This window comes from Gadus morhua, chromosome 4, assembly GCF_902167405.1.
Source record: "Gadus morhua chromosome 4, gadMor3.0, whole genome shotgun sequence".
NCBI lineage: Eukaryota > Metazoa > Chordata > Actinopteri > Gadiformes > Gadidae > Gadus > Gadus morhua.
Window position 1 is genome coordinate 266,961 of NC_044051.1, and position 23,040 is coordinate 290,000.

Below are 23,040 nucleotides of genomic sequence, written 5' to 3' on the forward strand. Positions count from 1 at the left end.
GTGTTGGATCCAAACAGTGTACAGTGCATTGATGCTTACTGAAAATGTATGCAAGGAGACCATGACAGGAAGGCTATAAAATAAGAAAAGGTATCTCCAACAAAATAAAGGAGGCTAGAAAGGGGGATGGGCGCGAAGGGCCGGGGCGGGAACAGGGGAGGAAAGGAGAGTTGCTGTGAAGTGCGAGGGGAGGACAGCTGAAACGAGAAGGTGCATTTGTACTGGCTGCATTTATACTGGCTGCATATGGAGATAATGGTGCTGAAATACCTTTGATTAAACACCCGTCACATCAGCCGTTTTTCCTGTGCAATTATACCAGGATGACTAATAGTCCTGAATGGAAATATATATATATCACAAAAGATATGAGGAAGACGGCTTTGTTTTATTAAGGTTTTTTTTTACACTGATGGTGGGGAGGGCCGTTGAGTTACTGCCCTCGCTAAAGTTTCCTTAAAACCGGGGCAAAAAATAGGCCTTCATCACGCCCATCCCACATCCCCATTAAGCATGCATGTGTGTTTTAGTCAGCATAAAGTGAGCCTACATTGATTTATGCCGCGTTTCCACTGCAGAGTGCGGTACGGTTCGGTTCGCCCCAGTCCAGTAGGGAGGGGGCGGTATAGCCCAGCTCATTTCCGAGGTCACGTTTCCACGCCGACAGTACCCTTTATGGTAGGCCGGATGTCGATCGCCGCGGCAGCTACGTAAGCATCGTGACATCATAGCAGCGCGACACAGTGTAGCCACAGTGTATCCATCAAGCTCCCTCTGCACGTCTTCCTCCCCAAGAATGCAGGCGTTTTATGGGACATGTTCTTTGTAAAGAATAATATCTCGAGGCTACTGTTTGTTTGTTTTTATCCCCACGTCGCCCGGAAGTGACGATTCTGTCGACCAATCAACGGAGGGCGTGTGTAGCTCGAATTTGTCTCAGTACCCCAACAGAGGAGTACTGAAGACGAGGGCAAAACGAGTATGGCTCATTTCGGGTCACGCCCACTTTTGGCGGTGGAAACGCAATCCGTGCCGCACCTTTGCGAACCGAACCGTACTGCACCCTGCAGTGGGAACGCGCCATAAGATCCCTTGAAGAACAGAGCATACAGATTGTGTTCCAACAGTCAGCTGTCAAAGGGTTCTGCAAGAAACAATGGAGCTGCCATGTGACAGATACATGGAAAGGGTTAGAACGGAAAATGGAAATAAACATTTGACCTTCAGTAAAAGCCGGGTGCGAGCTCTTTGTGTTTCTGTGCGTGTCACGCTGGCACCTGAACTCAGGCAAAATAACGGGTCACGCGGTTAGGTATGTTATTTAAATATGCTTTATCTCCAAGCAAACATTTTTGTATTTTGTACTAACTGTTTTGGCCTCCCCTTAAAAGGGTTATTTCTATGTGGTTGCCTGGACAAAGAACCATGCAGCATATGACACTGAACCCCTTCATGCAACTTGTCAACATGCAAGTCATGTGACAAATGAACACCATAGGTGGGTATCAGCATATCCACAGTTTGGGCCTTAGGGATTATCACACACTACAACACAGCTATTCTTTGATCCGCAACATCTACTGAAAACCTCTTCAGCAGAGGTCAGTGGCCAACCCCTTTCAGGATGGACACACAGTGCATAATGTCAGAATATTAGGCTGCTCTGCACACTTCTGATGATCACCTAAGAGCTGCATGAGGTCATCTCCACAAGCTATGAAAGAATGGAAATGATCCCAAAGTACATCTTGCTGCAATAAGCTTCACTTAGTGCTGTGGAATAGCTCGGTCGCCATCATACTGCGGGAACTGAATTGGACTTTTATTACTTAACCAAACAGAAAGTGACAGGCTCTGGGCCTGTCCCGACGCCCTCCCTACCCCGTACCCCATACGTCCTGGAACAGCACACACGGCTTGTTCTTGGCTATAGGGTTAGGGTTAGAAGTCTACAATTTGGCTTTTTCAAACCAAGTCTTGCTGCCTCTTAGAGGGAGGGATGAATCGATTAGGCCACCAGCCCCCACTGGGGTCAGTCAACAGAAACCACTGGGCTATTAGTCGGACTTAACAAACAGTATCTTTAAAGTGTACAGAAAAGTCAACCTTGTTTAGCAAATCAGGTTAAAATGAGCAGTATGGAATACTTGGCACAAAAAAGCGAAGGAAAAGTCGAGAAAACGTATGCATGATTCCTACATTTACATTGAATGTCAGTTCAGCAACAGGTCCCAAATAGAGACATCGGCAAAAACAGAGGCTTACAGAGATCTGCCAAATAATTATCTGAACGTACACACTGACAAGAACCAGTTCCAAAACAGAAAAGACAAGACAGTGAGTTGCTTATATTCAAATGAGGAAACCGTTGTTGAAACCATGTTGCACAGGTAAAAGGAAAACTGAAATGACTAGGCTAGAGCTGCAGGCGCTCACACAAACACATACAAATGCACTGCAGCTGCAGGCCCACACACACACACACACACACACACACACACACACACACACAGAAAAATGTGTTTGAACTGACGTAAAACTACAGTTAAAATAGAGTTATGGGGGGGGTGATATGCTTCTTCTCCTACCTTACCTGGTGTCACGTCTATACAAACATGGACCTACGGTATGTGTGTGCTTGTGTGCAAAGGTCCCGATAAGAAATGTAAATGGGACTGATTTCATGCCAGCAGCGGCTTGCAATGTTCAATAGATTTGACTTCTGATAACAAAGCTTTCACATGAATGACACATTTGGCATAGGCCTGCAGGCAGGCATGTCACTACACACACAACCAGAACCTGGTTTCTCAAACAGAAACCCTAGGCAATGACCCAAAAGAATGTGAATCCTTGTTTTTTGTTATCATTCAAAAATGTGTAAAGGTATGAATGAAGACGGCATTGTGACAGCATGCTGCTCAGGAATGGCCGAAAAGTACACTATGATGCAAAACATATTGGCAGAAGATCCTCCATGACTCAGACGATAACCCCCTGAGCTTTGACCATGTTCAGGGCTGGGACTGCCTTCAAACCCCAAACCTCTTCTACCTTAGCGATGAGCACATTTCAAAATGTTGGTTGTATGATCTGAACCACTAAACACATTGAAACACATTGTTCAGCAGTGGTGACAGAAGCTGTCTGAAACTGTGATTAGCTAACTTTGCATAAATGAGCAAAAGGACCATACACCGATTGTCCCATTACTAATACCAGCTCACGGTGTCCCTATGCTCTTGCCTCTTGTTACCAGCTGAGGGTTTAATGGCCGCCCCGAGTGACGCGGGACTACCGGCCACGCCCCACGGAGTGCGGCTTCCATGGTGACGACATCACGGGGCCAATGGAGATGAAAGAGATCACGCCTCGTATCCATGACGACAGCTGCCCGTTTAGCGAGATATTATTTATTCTAATTTCTGGGGGAACGTAGGTTTGGTGCTGTGGAAAAGTAGGGAAGAAAGAGGACTAGGAACAAATTGCAATGACACAGTGTCACAAAGGACATTGTTCTACTCTGAGTTCACTCGAGAAGCCCCAGGAAGGAATCTTCCCTAAACCTGCTTCTTCACCTCTTCCTTTCTAAGAAGCTGGTGGCCTCTGACCATATCCACGACCGAATCCTTTGGGCCAAGCCTTTATTTTCCGATCTCGCCCTGTCACCTGTTCTGCCATAGAGACGGCTTTGAGTTGCCATAAGGCACATTATAATAATAGACTACATTTCAACACCAACAAATTAATATGCCCAACTATTTTCAGAGCGTGAAGAAAGAAATTGGCCTGGAATGAGTGTTATTTATAGACAGAGAGAGACAGAGACAGAGACAGAGACAGAACCCACATATCAGGCAAAACCAAATTATAAGAAAACAAAAATAAAAGTATTTGGCACATTGGAAAAAGTCAACCAAAAACCAGAGTAAATTGGCATGCTATTTGTCCCTTAACAGAGACTACACCATGGCAGAATACCTGACCACCGTGACCGACGCAAAACTGAGGAAATCCTTGACCAGATACAGACTCAGCGAACACAGCCTGGCCATCGAGAAGGGACGCCACAGACAGACCTGGCTCCCAAGAGAAGACAGACTGTGCTCCCACTGCACACACAACCAACTAGAGACAGAACTGCACTTTCTGACTAACTGCCGGTCATACGAAGACATCAGGAACACACACTTCCCATGGATTACAAAGGCATGCAAGGACTTCAAAGACACTCCAGATGCTCACAAACTGCCATACCTGTTGGGAGAAGTACAACAATGTGCGAACACAGCAGCAAGATTTGTCACCTGTGATGAGAAGGACCTCAAACTCCCCATAGACTAATACCCCTGGACTCACTCTTCAAACAATAATTGCACTATTGCACACATCCTCCATAATGTAAATAGTGTGTATTTAGAGTGTATCTTTATTTTATGTTCATACGAGATACTGCAATTTTAGTAATTTTTATAATATTGCACATTTTACTTTTTATAGTATAACATATAGATATTTTATATTTAACGTTTATACTTATTATACTATATACCTGACCTTTTTATTCTATAATGCTGTTTATTTTATTGTTGACCTGCTTCGGCAATGCAAATTTCTCATGCAAATAAAGCTTTTTTGGAGAGAGAGAAGAGAGAAGAGAGAGAGAGAGAGAGAGAGAGAGAGAGAGAGAGAGAGAGAGAGAGAGAGAGAGAGAGAGAGAGAGAGAGAGAGAGAGACAGAGACAGAGACTAAGATGGTGTGTGAGATCGATACGAGTATAAAGGGCAGTGCTGAAAGATGGAGTCTGGCCGCTAGGCTGAGGCACCACGGAGGGCGGACGATGGTCTTTTCGAGGACGGACGAAGGCTACAGAAGCCCAAACTAATGAGATCACATGGTTGAAAAAACAAGATTATAAAAGTAGACAGGAAGGGGATCCTGCATCCTTCCTGTTGTTACTGATACAGTGTGTGGGTGTGTGCAATCATGCATGTTTGTCTATTTACAGGTGTGTGTGTGTGTGTGTGTGTGTGTGTGTGTGTGTGTGTGTGTGTGTGTGTGTGTGTGTGTGTGTGTGTGTGTGTGTGTGTGTGTGTGTGTGTGTGTGTGTCCTAACAGGTGTGCCTAACTGTCTGACACAACGAGAACACAGACAGAAAGCATGGGATGGGCTGTATTTACGAGTATATATTGAAAGCACACTATTGTCACACACAAGTACACTAGTTTATTGGAATACTTTGAATGGCAACGCTGTCATTGCCAACTGTAATTGAACTTGTATGCTTTCCTTAAATATTTGAAATATTTATATAAATATATATTCCTTTGTTTCCCTCAACACCTTCAAAGAATACTGGTTCAGGTATACCCGCTTTTTCGGTGCTCAATCCATCCCCTACAGACGAAAGGTACCTCCCCATAGAGTTCCTTCTCCCTTTGCTGTTTGTTGGGTGCTAGAATCTGATCAGCCCAACGGCCTCCACCACAGTGTTGCCCGATCTGCATGTTCAACCCAGCAGTGGAAGTTCTGAGGTGACTCCCACTCCCCTGACGCTGTGACATTGCTCAAGGGGACCTCCAAACCTTCTGCTCTCCGAGTAGGTGTGCGATTGCACCGTGAACGCTATGACTTCATTCAGGCGGAACCACATTTTCTCTCCTCTTCAGCCTCCAACGATCTCAAAAACGTTGGTGCAGTCCTTTGGATATTGCTTACCTGCCTTCCTTGTGTAAGTGCCAACGCTGAGTCAAACTGCAATTCTAGGGAAGTTTGGATGACCACAATAGCTTTTGTTGGTGCAAGACATTTGACAGTGATGTTGAAAGACGACTTCCCCCACAGCTCCCTCATAAACATGCCTTGCTGAGGGGAATATGACATATGTAACACAATATGACATATGTAACACAATATGACGTATGTAACACAATGGCAAAGCTACGCATTACACAGGAAATAGTTTGAGTTTGGCTAATCTTCAAGTCAGCTGTGACGTTTTATTTAGCTTACCTGTCAACTGCAAAACTGAAGTTCGGAACTTGGACAGGAGGACTCGACTAGTCATGAGTTATTGCTTCTGAATACAGGTTATACTACAGTAACCATTTCAGATAAACCATGATCTTCAACAGTGTCCTTCATGTATGCTGTATTTGGGCCTCATAAGAACCACTTTAGGGGCCGTTTCAGATAAACCATGATCTTCAACAGTGTCCTTCATGCTGTATCTGGGCCTCATAAGTACCGCATTAAGCACCTCATTTTGCACCTCTGTAAAGTGTCTCCGTCTCTATCTTTTGTGTTTGACATTGTGGTGTACGTAATGTGTACTACGCACAAACAAACATACAGTAAAGAAACGCGCACACAAACCAACTGATGAAGATACATGGACCAGCATGCACTCCTTACACATGTGCAGCCCCACACACTGAAGAACTGTTCTCTGAAACAAACATCAACAACCTAACCGGTTCTCCTGCAAACAAAAGCCACATGGCTAGAGATCACACAGCCCCATTGCACGGAGATCTCCACACTCAAAGACTGTACAGTTCGTGCTTTCCATTTAGCATCGGTGTGTAAATACTTAGTGCCCAGGAGGCTTAAGTATGTAGATATGACAAATAGCCCCTGTGGATGGTGCACACCAACAACACAAAGGGTGTTTGTTCTACTGAAATATTCTATAAAGAATTCAACAATACAGTAAACAAAAGGAATCCCAATTGAATCTGAATTTTTTCCACTTACTCATCACATCGTGTAGTTAACCTAACAATCCATATTCTGATAATTCCTCCAGTTTGGTCCAAATTCGTTTTTTACGCAAAAAGGAAAGTGCCAGATTCAGTTAAAGGGGCTGCAGTAGTCGATGTTCCCCTGAATAGCGTCCATTAAGACAACATCAATTTAGTATTACTCAACGTTTAAAATTATTTCTTCCAGGGTTTTAAATTCCACCATCTGGAGCTGTTTAAGTTGAGTCCGTTGTGAAGTGCTGTATGGGCCTAACATTGTCCACAGCATTGTGCTGCTTCTGTAATGGACCAACTCCGCTCCTGGGCTTTGGGGCACAAGATCAGTTGGAAATTGAATAGTCAATAAAGCAGACAATGCCTTGAGTGCTGGAGGTTGAATGGGCTTACTGTCAGACCACAGGGGACACACAGTCCATTACCTTCAAAAGCATTGGTTCTCCCTCTACCCGAACGCTGCATCTTTCACTCCGTCTCTCTTACACACAAGGTATCTCTCTACCTATCATCTCTCACTGCTGCTTCCCTTTTGAGTCCAACTCCTTGAAATGACTTAATGATTAAATGATCAAATATGCAAGCTCCTAAGTTAAACAGAGCAACGCCGTAGCGCTCGTGCCAACAGCCCCGCTCGCTCTGATTCGGTGTATCTCCGTCCCAGTTGTCCATTCATTTAGATCAAAGTCTATATGGATTCACTGACAAAACTCAATAACCGAATACTGAAACACCCGCTGTCACACACATGTCAACACATTGACGAAGGATGTGCTGACTAATTGGATTTGCTACACATTCAGCTGTGTTTGGAGCTCTCCTGCTCACTCAACACATCAAGTCAGGTTTTTTTGCATCTAATCTTGATGTTGCTTTCAGACATACCAAGGTACACTCTCTGATTAAGATGCATGCACACACACACACAGACACAGACACCAAGGTACCCTTAAGGTCTGGTCATTAATCTGCACAAAACATCCACCACTGTTTCACCAATCAGAGCAGAGACTGTGCCTCTAGGTAATGTGCTCTTGTGAGGGCTCTGCGCCTCAACCTGTCTCTTCACCTGGTCATGCTCTTTCTCTACTGCCCTAGTAGCATTTCAGCCAACGCCAAGTTGACAGTAGTGGAGCTTTAAATCACCTCGAGCACAATGGATAGATAACTGCAGACAAAAACGGCAGGACAAGAACAAGAGAACAAGACTGACCTCTCCCTCAACCCAGCTTTGTCACTACGTGTGTGTGTCTTGTGTGTGTGTGTGTGTGTGTGTGTGTGTGTGTGTGTGTGTGTGTGTGTGTGTGTGTGTGTGTGTGTGTGTGTGTGTGTGTGTGTGTGTGTGTGTGTAAAGATGAAGGGTGAAAAAGAGAATGAATGTTGATGGAGAGAAAAGAAAGAGCGCTGAACTTTTATGTCCTCATTCTAAGAGCCACCATTATCATCTAAAACTGTTATTGGCTTAGAATCATGCTTGATGATACCCTGCCTGAATCACCAATCTACAATCTCAACAGGGCCTGTTCTGTCACCCTGGCATGACCAGACAAACTGTAATTAGTCTGGAACCTCTCCGTCCATTTTTTGTCACCAACAGACACAGACCAAAATGCCTCTGTATGCAATTGGATGGGCCCTCAACCAATCATAGCAAGGAAAAGGATGACACAGCACGGAGCGACGAAAAATATCGTTCTTCCCAACAAAAGCTTTCAATGCAGCAGTTTGTTCTTCTTTAATGAAAGTGTACCGTCCAGTTTGTTTAACACCGTCTCGATAGAGCGCTCTACAGCGGCAGCCACCTGTTGCTATTAGCAACGCCCCTGCACTTCTTAATTATCCCGCCTCATATCAGATTAATGGTTGTGGTTGGTCTGCCTTTTTCATACTGGCCAGAAATCTTTTTTTAACATATATTAGACATGTGAGTGAGTGAGTTTGAATTTATGTAACACATAACTAGCAACTTGTCAGAGCAAATAGTTGCTTACAGTTGAACAAAATGTAAAACAAGTATGTTTAGGAGTGCCCTTAAGGAGGGCTGTGCCCTTGCGATATGGGGTCAAATTATGAATTATAGAACCAAAAGAATATAAGCCTCATGATGATTGACAGGTTAAAATTCCCGCCTCCCGGTGACAGATGTCATCAGATGAGCGACCCGGCTGACTTTCAGAGATACACACCCTCCAAGTTCACCCCGACTGCTATTGAGGCTGTCGCTTTCTGAGAAGGTTAGGAAAGTCAGAAGGATATTTCAAAAGTACACCTTCTCAAATAGTTAGTCACCTCATGCTACAGCAACCACATTTTTGTGTCATATTTTCTCCCATTTCCAATGTATTTCGGCCCTTATGAACAGGGCTGGGGGTATTGGTTACATTCTGCAGCCTCACCACTATGTGCCACTAAATCCTGCCCCCTGCACCTTTAATTAGTAATTGTGTTCATCTGTGTTCCAATGGTTTAAGTTCCCAGGTCAGTTGGGTTATTCCTGCTTGTTGAAGGATTGTTTCTGTCTGCCTGTTTGCATGAAGTAAGGCTTCCATTGGACTCTACTTTGATGAGTCAGATTACTGCCATTGGGTTTAGTACCCAGGGCAAGCAGTGACCATTACCTAGGGCCATATGAAATCCGTTTTATTTTTTTCCAAATTCCGTTTTATTTTTTTCCAAATTCCGTTTTTTCCGTTTTAATTTTCATTAATTCCGTTACACTTAAAATCATCAGAACGAGTGTCAAATAAGTGCGAACGAATACAATTTAATCAGATAGAAGACTATTTATTAAAACATCACAACATTGCACTGTTTTTAGTGCTTCAAATAAAAACATGACATAAATATTAAAGTGCTTATAAACTCTTTTTTTATAAACTCAAATTGTTGTTTGAAGGGGCGTGCCCGGGCTACGGCGTTCATTGTTTTTCATATGGATTTTGGACTTCAAGTGGTCATCGCACGTATCTTTGCGTTTCCAAATCGATAGTATGTTGACATATTCTACAAAACACCTGAGTGATAGAAGTGTTTTGGATATTTTTCGGCTCTGAATTTGGGGTTAGAACCGAATTACGGGCGCTTCAACTTCTTCTTCGGCTTCTTGTTAGGAGCGGGACCTATTGTTTGCATGGTGGACCGGGGATTTTTTTTTAACATTGTTGTGCGAGTGACTGCTAAACATTCAGTGACGTTAATGTCACCTGTGTTGTTTCCCTTTTCCCTCGAAATTGAATTTCACCAAAATAATGGCGAATTCCGCTGCATTCCACTGCATATTGTAAATGTGACGTCTGATGTGCCTTGTCCCTGTTGCATGCTGAAGAACAGGAACCTGCTGGAAATCAGTTATTTTACTAAGACAGGCCCGTTTTAAATTGTAACTTTGTTACTTTTAATACTTTCCTGCTTAATAAAATAATAAAAAAATAATAATAATAAAAAAAATTATCAGTTGATTCCGTTTTTATTGTCCAATTCCGTGATTCCGTCCGCGTTTTCGTTATCGCGGATTTCATAGGGCCCTAATTACCACTCAAATCTGGATTGAAAAGGGTACTAAGAGGAACATTTAGCGGGTCATAGGTTCCCATTACTGGTGCTTATGAGAGAACAGTGTGAAAAATGGGATTTACTTTTATCCATGAATGACTTGGATGCTTGGAGATAGCACTATGAGTAAGAATTCCACTTGTAACAAAGGTTTGGACCAAAACCAAAGTGTGAACTGAAACTTCTGAAATGACACTGAAATTATAGACACACAGAACACCATGAAAAATGAATATCATCCTAGTGTGATATCTATTTCAGCAACTAAACATATTTGCAGAAAGTCCTCAAAGTGCAGACTAACAAAAAGAAACAGGCACACACACACACCTCTTTTTTTCAGTTTGCTCCAGTTATGACAGAGTAAATGACACTGTGTTCTGCTATTTATAGAACAGAAATTCTCTCACCCATCTCTCACCCTCCCTCCTTTCTCTCTTGTTCCCAGAGGAATTAGTTAAGGCCACAGAGGCTGAAGAAAGGGAAACATCGTGTAACCAGAGAGAGGGAGAGAGAGAGGGGAGACCCTGAAGAGAGACAGACAAAAGAGGAGGGGTGGATGGAGTGAGACTGAAAAGACGATGAGTCGCAGTCTTAGGTCAGCACAGTTCTCTCTCTGTCTCTCTCCCAATCATATGTTGACAGACATGTTTCAGGTGTACCTGGGTTCAACTCCTAGAAATAGAGGTAAAAAATAGCAAGATAGAGGGAACACACACACACAGAGAGACAGAGACAGAGAGAGAGAGTTAGGCAACTCCTCACAGTGTCCTCTAGTAAAGAATGACATCTTGCCTGTGGAATGTCAGAAATGTAGGAGGTATACAATGAGACAGGGTATCCCACCCCCCCCCCCCCCCCCCCCCCACACACACACACTGTCTTTTTCTCCCTCTAAAACCCCCAAACAGACAGACACACCCTTCCCCCCCCGCTCAATACACAGACACAGAATGTATTTCTCTTCCTCTCAAATACATACACATTCAGCCTATCTTTCAATCCACCCCCCACTCACACACCCCCAATCACACACCCCCACTCACACCCCCTTTACTGCTTACTTATTTTTCTCCCTCCCACACATCCTGTCTTTCTCTACCTCCCTCCCACACTCATACACACACACTATTTAAATTGTAGAGATGTGCACACACACACACACACACACACACACACACACACACACACACACACACACACACACACACACACACACACACACACACACACACACACACACACACACACACACACACACACACACACACACACCTTCTGGTTGATGGAGCCCAGGTCAGTTTACGCTGATGCAGATGAAAGCCAATTCAGAGTCTCAACCCTTTTTTAGACGATACATCTCTCAAACTCTCTCTCTTTCCATTACTCTCTCGCACAAACACTTCCCCAAGTACACAGGAAGAGACGATATAGATGAAGCAAAGACAAAATCATACCATGTACACCAAAACGATATGCATCTACCTCATGCTTTTGTTTTGACTTTTGCAGCAGTGATTTCGTGGTATGCTTTGCTAAATAGGTGAAAATATGACCATGTTAAATTGAGCTCACAACTAGAAAAGATCCATTCACAACTGAATGCCGTCTTCTACACATGAGTGGTTTGACAATATGTAGAGTTTAATAGTACAATGGACTGGATATTCATAATCTTTCCGCTTTTTAGCCTTTATCGTTGCTGAATGAACAATTAACGCAGCTTTAACTGAAGGACAAATGAAAGCAGCTTTAATGGAGGTTTGACCACTTCGGCAAAAAGTAGGCTCCATAGGATTTGTTGTACACAAACTTTGATCTCAAGCATTTTTGCCTCTTTGAAATCCTACACTTTGTCTGTATATTGCTATCCAATCAGCCTCTAAGAAGTGAAAACCCCGTTGGATTCATGCTTCCTGGCATGTGTCAGTGTGACGCAGTACATGACCTCTGATTTGCAGCTGTCAGCCAATGGTAGCCCCTGATTTTCCAGGAAATGAATTCTGTAGACAATCAGAGTATTGTAAAATAACCCTCTTTGCTCTAATCAGTATCCACTGTGTGTGTGTGTGTGTGTGTGTGTGTGTGTGTGTGTGTGTGTGTGTGTGTGTGTGTGTGTGTGTGTGTGTGTGTGTGCTACTGTATAAGCTATTTTTGAATTTGGATTTGAAATAGGCGAAAGCGTAAAGTCATTTTTGCTATTGTGTTTGAACAGAAAAAGAATATCAGATGAACAAGATCTCCTGGACTCAGAATGAGTGTGAGGAGATTAACACTGCGTTGAAATGAGTGAGTGAGTGAGTGAGTGAGTGAGTGAGTGAGTGAGTGAGTGAGTGAGAGCATGAATGAGAATTGGCGAGAAATAAACAGACAGAGTGGAGCGGAAGCGGACACCAACATACTGGGACATGTCATCATGGGTTAGTCAGCAGGACGTACAGCATCTGTCCCCATCACCACACACACACACACACACACACACACACACACACACACACACACACACACACACACACACACACACACACACACACACACACACACACACACACACACACACACACATTAGTTCAGTGCATCCTTTCTGCCTCGCTCTACTAATCAGGCTGATGAATCCTGTAGGGTTATATCTAAATAATTAGCTATACTTATGGTCTTATTGAATAATCTGGGCCATATATTGTTATTTCTTTAATGCAGAATATGATAGTGCCATTCCGTTGATGAACCATGTGACTTTACTCTATGCACAAACACACACTCTTTTTACATTTAAGGAAGTGCCAGCCTCTGTGGCTCCCTTCCTCTGTTAACCACAGCTGGTCATCAACAATGAGAAAGACTGATATATCTATATCTATCTATCTATCTATATATATATATATATATAAGAGAGAGAGCGAGAGCGAGAGCGAGAGCGAGAGAAAAAAAAGGTAAGAATAAGGTAAAGAAAGAAAAGACTTTGAAATTGCAGGGATAGGAAACCAAGAACAAGAAAGATACAAACGAAGGATACAAACGACCAGCCCGTTACATGACACAAGTATGGATTCAACCTTAAGTATTACATTATACAATGTCTGAAATACAGGAAAAGCTTCTAAGTAGTCGAGTCCGTCGGAAATGACTTCCTCATCTTACTGCAGTGTGAGCCCATGGTGCACATTAACATAACCACTGCTCATGAGGAAGGACATTCATTTCGGCAATATTTAAAACATTTACGAGAACAAGTTTCACACAAGAACGTGTGAGATGAGTGTCAGCTCTTTCTCAGAACTGAGAACCTGAATTAGTTCAGTTGTGTTGGAGCCCTGCGCTGGCGACCCGCGGTTTGGGGGCACTAATCTGCCTCGTGTTACTGTTGAGAGAAACGTCAAGGTCTATGGATTCCAAACGGAGCAAGGGAGCCGAGGTCAAACACACAGACACACGCGCACATGCACAGGCGCACATGCACGCGCACAGTTCCCCTCTGCCCCTAAAGCTCTGGGGTCTCATTTATAAAACTGTGCGTAGGATCGTTACTAAAAATGTGCGTACGCCCAGAAGCCAAGTTTTGCGTGCGCCAAAAAATATTCAGATTTATAAAACACTGCGTACGCACACCTGTACGCAATCTTTGCTTTATAAATCACATACTGACTACAATTGTGCGCAGCTGAATCAGCTTCACGTTCCGCCCTCTACACGCCCCTTTTTAAGCATAAATGGTCAATGCAAATGACCTCATGAATGCGATCTGCATATAAAACAGACTCAGATGCCGGTATTATGTCTTGTTGGAAACAATGGCAGAAGTACTGAGAAAATCAAAAAAGCGAAATTTCACGGAGGTTGAAGTGGAGACACTTGTGGGTGAGATGGAGGCCCGAAAGGTAGTTTTGTTCGGCGGTCACGGGATTGGGATCGCCAACAACAAAAAGCAGAGTGAGTGGCAACATGTTGCTGCAGCAGTGAACTCTGTCAGTAGCACGGAGCGCACTGTCCCAGAATTAAAAAAAGAAGTGGTCTGACATAGTTACATATTTTTATCTAGCCTACCAATAAATCGTTATGGTCCCTAAATACCCTCTCCCTCCGAATCCTGCCATTTGCATGGTCCGCCAGAAGTGCCATATGGTGCAGCATTACCACGGCGCTCACCTCTGTATTTATAGGGTTACGGTAATAAGACTGACGAGAACGCCTTGGATAATCAGTTTGTAATTACCCACGTAAAATGTTCTTGAACATAACCCCTTTTTAATGCCTGATTTGTCATGAAAAGCATCAAGAGTAACGGACAACGATTGTGATGAGTGTGGCTTGGTTTTTCACACTTGGGATTTAATTGACATTCGATCATGTGTTTACAGTGTCACATAAAAATATTATGTTATTGACACATGTTGGACAGATGCTTTATTCCATGCAGTCGCGCCGTCAGTGGACAGTATGGAGTGACGGGATTAAATATAGAGAATTTCTTTTTATTTCTATTCTAAGGAGATATTTCTGGAGTTATAACTGAGAAATAACGCAGTGGACTTAAATTATTCTGATTAGGATTTAACGCATGATACGGGTTGAAATTAAATTGATGAAGGGCGATGATAAAACATAATCGTTCATCTCACTCTGCAATTCTTCGGTCTGACTTCAGTTCACCACCACACCGTCTGTGTCGCCAATTCTCCTTTTCCTCCAAACCATGCGTACGCATGGGTCAGAGTTTGCTTAGGGCTGCGCACATTTTCCCGTCAAGTTGGTTTTTTATAGATCACAACCTTGGCGTGAAAAGTCACGTACGCCAATTTCAGCCCCGTTTTGTGCGTACGCAACGGTTATAAATGAGACCCCTGCTCTTTGCCCCCATTTCATCTTGACCTTTTTCATTCACTCCCCCCCTCATCTTCCTTCTCCTCCTTTATCTTGATGCTTTCTCGCTCCCTCCGTCTCCCCCTTCTCCAAATCTTTCCTCGAGTCCATTTAGACATTCCACCTTTTCCCGTCACCCCCTTCTCCAGTCCAAGCGACAACTTAAAGATTACCTCAAACAGTTTGTCCATGGTGGCATTCAAAGATGTCAGTAATATTTATCGTCTGACCTCTTCTTAGCCATACCATGCATTAGGGTTACCTTAAGGATAGCTTACATGGGCGGGGGCGGGCCATACCATCTCCATTCCAAAACTGCCCAAGCACATCCTCCTCCTCAACTAATTCACTTCAGGCGTTTTTTACCCATGTCAGTGTTCAGGTTGGTTGTGGATTCATTTGAAATGAGAAAAACATTAAAATGATCACCCGCTGACATAGAGGATCAGCAAAGCTCGGAAAAGCTTAACCGTTAATAATTACATTTCTTATAATATATAAAACATGGATCAGCAGCCCATATTTTGAGAAGTATCCATTACAAAGACTAATATCTGACAGCCTCAAACTGCTGTATATTCATATTCTTATCCATATGCGCAGTAGCTACACTTCCACACAACTGCAGCTCTTCTCAAAACAATTCATGTTACTGAACAAATACTGCAATCGAATGCAAACAATCTGGTCAACACTGCTGCAATCTGCTTCTTAAAACAAAAGCCAAAGGACATCCCAAGGAAAGGAAAGGCTGCGCTTCACACACACACACACACACACACACACACACACACACACACACACACACACACACACACACACACACACACACACACACACACACACACACACACACGGGGGGGGCAGGGAAACTAAGGAGCTGTTAGGGAAGGGACCGTCTGGAAGTCATTGCAGCTATACCCCGTGTATAAAATTGACTCTGGGTAGTATATTTGTAACAGCGTTTGTCATGACCTGGGTTGTTTTAGTTTCTTGGCTCTGAAAGAGTGAGAGAGGTGTGGGTCTGTGTACATTCATCTCTGGCGTTAAAGGCAACACATTTTTGGGGGGAAAGGTGGAAGTAAGGGGAGTGGGATGGTGTGGGGTCAAGGGTTACAGGGAAGCAGACATTATGTCCTACAACTGAGAGGAGGTCCACGTAGATTAAGTGTTTTGCGGGCAGCAAAGATGACATGAGGAGATCAACCAGTATCTTTTATATAATGGTACTTTGTTCCAAACAATGGAAGGATGATGGATGACAGAAGGCGGGAGAGATTGACCCAGGCTCCCTCGACCCCCACCACCCAGTCTGACGGGAGGGGGCACGGCCAGGCTCATCTGCCCGGACGTTAGACGGAAACACCCAACTAGCTGGGAGCACATTCACACTCTTATTGTTGTTGATGAGAGCTGATATATGAAACATATTGTAAACACCTGTGTGTTAGCGCATGCTGTTAGCGCATGCTAACACACAGGGTATTATCCCATGGCACAAGCTGAAGGTACGTGGTTAAGATGAGAGTGAGAAATCGGGGGGGCAAGGGGGAGGAGGTGGAGCTCCGTCTCACAAGGAGGGAGACGCAGGGGTTGGGAGCTTGGTGGTAGAGGGGGGAGTAAAGGTCAGAGTTCATCCGTGTTGGGTCAAAGGTGAGGAGTAGAAGTCTGTCTGGTGTTGGCCAAGGAATGGCTCCCTGACAAAGAGACAGAGTTGGTGTGTGTGTGTGTGTGTGTGTGTGTGTGTGTGGGGTCCTGGATTTTTATTCGACCACATGCCTTTGCTTAGCTAACTTTGATTGTCACACACCCATACATACATGTGCCCTGCACCACACACACACACACACACACACACACACACACACACACACACACACACACACACACACACACACACACACACACACACACACACACACACACACACACACACACACACACACCTAACTGCTTATCTCTATGTACATTTCATCACTATAGAATACAATAGTTACATAATATTAACCATATACAGTTTTGACATTCCTATAATGTATGAGGAATTTATCTAGTGCTTTTCTGATGATTACATTATCCAGTCAGTCAGAAACAGGCAAGCAGTGTTTTAGCACTGCTGCAGTTTTGTAACGTATAAATAAATGGATACATCTACGAGCGCAAAAGAATAATAACATGAATGTGTCTGGAGGCTGCAAGACTAGAGTATTAAGACAGGGGTCTAACTTCCTGGTTGAAAACAGCAGTACAAAACCAAATACCTCCCACCTTAACCAAGCCCTGACCACTTATCTTATCTGGCCCTTGAGCAAGGCAAATAAAGCGGTTCACAAGTGTGTGATATACCCCATTTTAACACAAAAAAAACATCAGTGGCTGGAAATGTATCTAGAAATAACTTGACTGAAATCAAAATCCACACTATCTTTTGCCACCAAACGAAGCGTGAGAGAAAAAGAGAAAATAGAGACAGAAACAGAAAGAGAGAGAGCTATAGAGAGAGTTTAAACCCCTTGTGAGATCCCCTGTGGTTTGTAACATTAAGCCTGGAACACACCCTTTCACTGTCAAATTGTTCTACGTGCCCATCATCGATTGACTGGCTGACAGAAAAACAATCTAATTATATGCAGTATAATCTGAGGTGAATTGATGAATTGGTAAAGTGTGACTTCATGTCTTCAAGGTGCATATGATTTTAACTGCTGAGTAAACAATTTTAACAAATTAAAGTAGAACACTTATGCCCTTGTCCCGATGGTTGGAAGTCAGGTGATTGGTGCATATTATAAATATTTCATTTTCTCTCAACCTCAAACACAAGATTAAACACACACACACACACACACACACACACACACACACACACACACACACACACACACACACACACACACACACACACACACACACACACACACACACACACACACACAAAGCATGGATAGATTAAAGCAAAAATAATAAATACTACAAAAAAAGATAGTGGGGATAGTTAAAAAAAAAGAACCGCAGTTTGCAATAAAGAAAGCCAAACTTGTAAAAAAGGGTTTCCTGTAGATTTCAGCTAGCTCTGCAGAATGACTGAAAGAGAGAGTAAAAGAAAAGGGAACCAAACTGTGTATGCAATGGAGGTACAGAGAGCAAATAAAGACGAAGAGCATTTTTGGAAAACTTTGTGAAGCATTCAGCCTTCCTCAATTAAAAAGGATGTAAGAATTTGAGCATCTTGTGATATGGACCAACCGAGAGCGAGTGAGAGAGCGAGAGAAAGATAGAGAGGGAGAAGGCGAGAGAGATCAAGAAAAATGATTAAAGGATAGAAAGAGAGAGACGGACATAGGGTGAGAAAAAGAGAGACATGCCACCAGCAGGATCAAACAGGCCACACATGGCATCCCACTGAACAGTTTTTATCTGATTTACTTAAGGAGGGTGGACTAGTTATAATGTGCAAATGAATAACTTCCTATTCGGCTCCCTACAAAATACAAAAGACCTCTTCCTCAGGTCTTTCTTTACAGTAAAAAATTGGTTGTTATTAAACTCTGAAAAAATAAGGCACATTTTTCCGGTTCAATTCCGGTTGTCTATCTTGTTTGTTGTATATTTCTGCCCTCGTAACCTTCAATAGTGAAGCAGCTCCACATGGGAATACCGAGTTATTTCCAATGGAACTTCAGCCCCAGTACCCAGAATGTCATATGACCAGCAGCGATCATTAGTCTGGTCTCAGTATCTCCACCTTCTCAACTGACCCCTCTCTATCTCTTTCGGTCTCCCAGCCCCCACACACACACACACACACACACACACACACACACACACACACACACACACACACACACACACACACACACACACACACACACACACACACACACACACACACACACACACACACACACACACACACCTCTAGCCGATTCATTCGCACAGTGCTTTGCAACAACAACAATGTGCACGTGCACCGACAGGGACCCATTCGTCTTCCTGCCGTGCACGATGCTCAACGCGACCAGCTAGCTGCAGGAGCTGCAGCAGTAGACGAGGCGGCCGCCCCCCGTCTTCGGGGCCGCCATCCGGTTTCCTGCCTCACTTGTGAAGGCCAACGCCAGCTCAACATGACTGATTTGCTAAGTCCTTGATACATACAGAGATGCTTCACAGGGCATGCACTGGTTTCCTGTGGCACTCGGTTTAACAGTCAGCCTTGCTACCCTTGGAGCTACTGAGCATGTCGATGCGGCCAAACGGGGTGAAACGGAACAGGAAGTAGGCAAAGAGCCTCTCATGTTGACATGTTGACTTCGTTTTTTGGAGATCCTAAAATGTGAAGCCGAAAAAAGCTCAAGAAGGGGAACCAGCTAATGACCTAGAGGTCACGCGTTGTCATCTTTAATAAAAAGGACCACCACTTAGAGATGGGTTATTTTCTGATTAGTACTAATGATCTCAGAGGGTTAGGGTTAGTTAACCTCAGAAGGAGTGTGTTGTGCAGCTTAACCTACCTGTAGTTCACACCAAGCCACCTCCACAGTGGTCTCCGTATCCAGTCCCTTGTACACCGTCTTGAAGGACCCTCGGCCCAGTTCAATGTCAAACTTCAGGAAGCGTCCGTCCGTCGAGGTCCCCACCGCCTTTGTCTCCACCTCCTCGATGTCGTCCTGCACCCGTTTCTCAGCCTCCCTGGCCTCGGCCCGGGCCTTGGCCTGCTCCTCCTCCAGCGGGCTGCTGACGCTCCCGACCCCCCCGGCCTCGGGGCCCTTTCCACTGTTGGCCTCCTCGCACTTCCCCTCCGCTACTCCGGGGGGCGCTGTCACACAGGGTTGTTTCTCAGCATCCTTCTCATCCAGCAGGGCCTGGGACAGCTCTGCTTTGGCGCAATCAGCTGCGCTAGCGTCGGCGGTAATGCTACTCGCGGTGATACCGATGCCCGCCGCGGTAGCATCACTACCGGGGCTCGGCTGTGCAGGGAGCGCCTGAGCGGCATCTCCGCCGGGGCGGGCGGCGAGGGCTGTCGTTTGTAAACAGGGAGCTCCGGGCGTCCAGCCCACCTTAGCCTCTTCCGCCACAGGCCAGCGGGGCAGGGGGGGGAAGAGGCAGACGGAGTGTTCACAGTCCGGGGGGGAGGTGAGGATCACCGCCGCCTTGCTAGGCAGGTCCAAGGCCGTGGCGTTGGAGTCACAGATGACGCTACGGCGGAAGAAGCGGTGCTCCGCCGTCTTGGAGTCTCGGTCCATGGTGTGGCGCCGGCGTCGCACCTCGGGTTGGCCGCCGGGCGTGTCTGCCACGTACGTGTCCGAGCTGGCCGAGCCGTTCACATTCTGAGTGGGCGTCTGGGGGGACAGGCTGGGGGAGGAGTCGGGGGAGGAGCCGGGGCTGGGGGGGGTATGGGGGAGGACTTTCGCCGCTCTGCTTCCACTAGTGCTCTGAGACATTTTCGGAGGAGGTTGTCAGTGGGGGGGAGAAGCGGCGATATGTAAACAGTGTACGCGTGTAAACCTTTCTCAGATGGTTGTTCTTTATCAAGAGAGAATTCCAACTTCCAATGTGATACCAAAGGGCGGGGCGGGACACATAAACATCAGGTGACCGATGCTGGCAGCGAGGGGGTAGACCCAACCGTATGTCTGCAAGAACGTTGTTCAGTCAACAAAAAAGCTAGAGTTTTTATGGGGCCCTTTTCTGTATTGCTCGGGGGCAGCCTGGCCCCTAGAGAGAGGAAGGGGCTTTCCCTTGGAGACCAGGGAAGAGGGGCAGTCGAAGGAGGGGAGGGGAGTGCCCTTCAAAAAGACACCAACTGTCCACTCAACGCCCACGTCCATCCTGCTGCCTGCAACATCCAGAGACAGACTAACATGGAAAGGAGAACTGGAGATCTGGTCGAGAAAAGCTATCTCCCGGTCCCCTGATAAGACTCGATTTTGTTCCGATCCAGTTGTGAGGGAACTTGAAGCTCTGGAAATCAGCAGCCAGCGGAAACCAGCCAGACTAATTCCTGACCCAGGGTACGATTTACTGGAGGGCTCTTCAGTCTGGTTTGGCCCGAGAGGGGACTGCAGAGGCCTCCTTGGGCCCTGACCTGGCCTTCTCAGGTTCTAGTTACTAGAAGAGAAAATAAAAGGAGAAAGTGAGTTAAGTGGGGAAAGAAAGCTTTTCTTAAACAAAACCTGTGTGGCAGGGCCATCCTTCAGCAGAGATAGGGTGTGCTACAAAGTGTGGAGGGAATGCACGTTGGATCAAGCAATGACACAGCGGGCTCTACTTGATTATTCAACCCCCCCCTCACAGTATGCAACGGCACATTTATACTGATACCCCATGCTTGTCGTTTCACAAATACTTTAACCACAATACCTAAACCTCAACATTGTAACAAACTAATTTAGCTATTGTGTGTCATCGTTAACACTTAATTATCGTCATTGTTCCAAGCACTAGTAGGAAGATAGTCTACTGAAAAAAACTCCTCTACATTTCAGAAGTGCGTAGTTAGTGCAATGATTGTCTAGAGAGCTCTTAATTACTCTTCTAAAATTAGCTCAAAGTCACCACAGCTGGAGTCACCCGAGATGAGAGCACTCCATGCCCTTCTGTGACATGGCATGAGAAAAGGAGAGGTAATAAGGCTCAAACCACAGCCCCATCCGGGGTTAGGTGTTATGTTAATGGAACATGCGCTGTAGTGTTGATTTATATAAATGATGACTAAACAAGAAATCATAAGAAGCTTTCCCGACTTTTATCGACACCACAAGAATCTCACCGCTCCATATCAGATGCGTCACATCTGTACGCTTAGTCATCGACCGAGAGCGGTTTAAAGAGAGCCTTCTTCGCCTCGCATCATTCACATCAACCTTTAACACACAAGTTCACTACAGTCACAGTTTCTATAAGATTTACGACGTTAGCCTGCTACAACCAATGCCTCCCAGTCCCATAGAGCATACGTGTGTGTGTGTGTGTGTGTGTGTGTGTGTGTGTGTGTGTGTGTGTGTGTGTGTGTGTGTGTGTGTGTGTGTGTGTGTGTGTGTGTGAGTAAAGTTAGCTTACCTAGGTTTAGGTAGCTACGCTGAATGCCTTCGCGTTGTTTATAGCGATAGCTCACTTTCATTATTATTTATATAAAACGTAATTTCTAGAAAAGACAAAGCACATTAAGTAAGCATTTCAACTAGACTCAGTGGAGTTATAGGGGGGGGGGGGTTATGTGCAGTTATATTAAAGTCTAGTTCATATAAAATGACTCGCTAGTTGGCAGTTGGCCCCTTCAGTGCACGCGGGCTACGAGGATCGGCTCGAGCTCTGCGTGCGGAAGGTTATAGACTAGAATATAGATTTGAATATTGATAGGGGTTTACTTTACACTACATCGTAATGTTCCTGTTCGGTTATGTATGCGTGTTTAAAGCATGATAAAAGGATGCCGCGTCGCTAATAAATAATTAACCAGCAGCCACTGTAATACACACTGGAAAAGTCACAGCGTCGGTGACAAAATCTCAACACCGAAGCGAACACGAACGAATTAATGAACGGGATCCGAACGGAACGGCTCGCCTAGAAACTCCTGCGACTTCGAAACCCCGAGCACTGCAGCTGATTCCCAGCACCACTAGCTCGCTTTGCCCACAGGCAGAACGCAAGTACGGACGAAGCCGCCAGCGCACGTTATTGGCCTTAAACAGGAGTTACCTCTCACATCAGTGCGGGGCCATGGTCGAGGCTGTCCACATCGGACCGGTCCCCTCCGGTCGGTTTTAGTGATGGACCCTCCGGTCGGGTCCTCCTAGAAATATCCGATTCGATATGCAGTGCGCCACATCCCAGCCACAGTTGTTTCGTTGAGAATACGGGCTATTT

The 23,040-nt window shown here is 45.0% G+C and overlaps 1 protein-coding gene across 1 annotated transcript in view; it reads right to left on the bottom strand.

The window, feature by feature from the left end:
* LOC115542902 (serine/threonine-protein kinase WNK1-like) overlaps positions 1-23,040 on the bottom strand; it is a 102,752-nt gene that overhangs the window by 79,058 nt on the left and 654 nt on the right. Inside the window, 2 exon segments of the mRNA XM_030355394.1 lie at positions 19,683-21,279; positions 22,873-23,040. The exon segment at positions 22,873-23,040 is cut by the window's right edge and continues 654 nt beyond it. Coding sequence (XP_030211254.1) covers positions 19,683-20,612 — 930 coding nt within the window. The 5' untranslated portion in view covers positions 20,613-21,279; positions 22,873-23,040.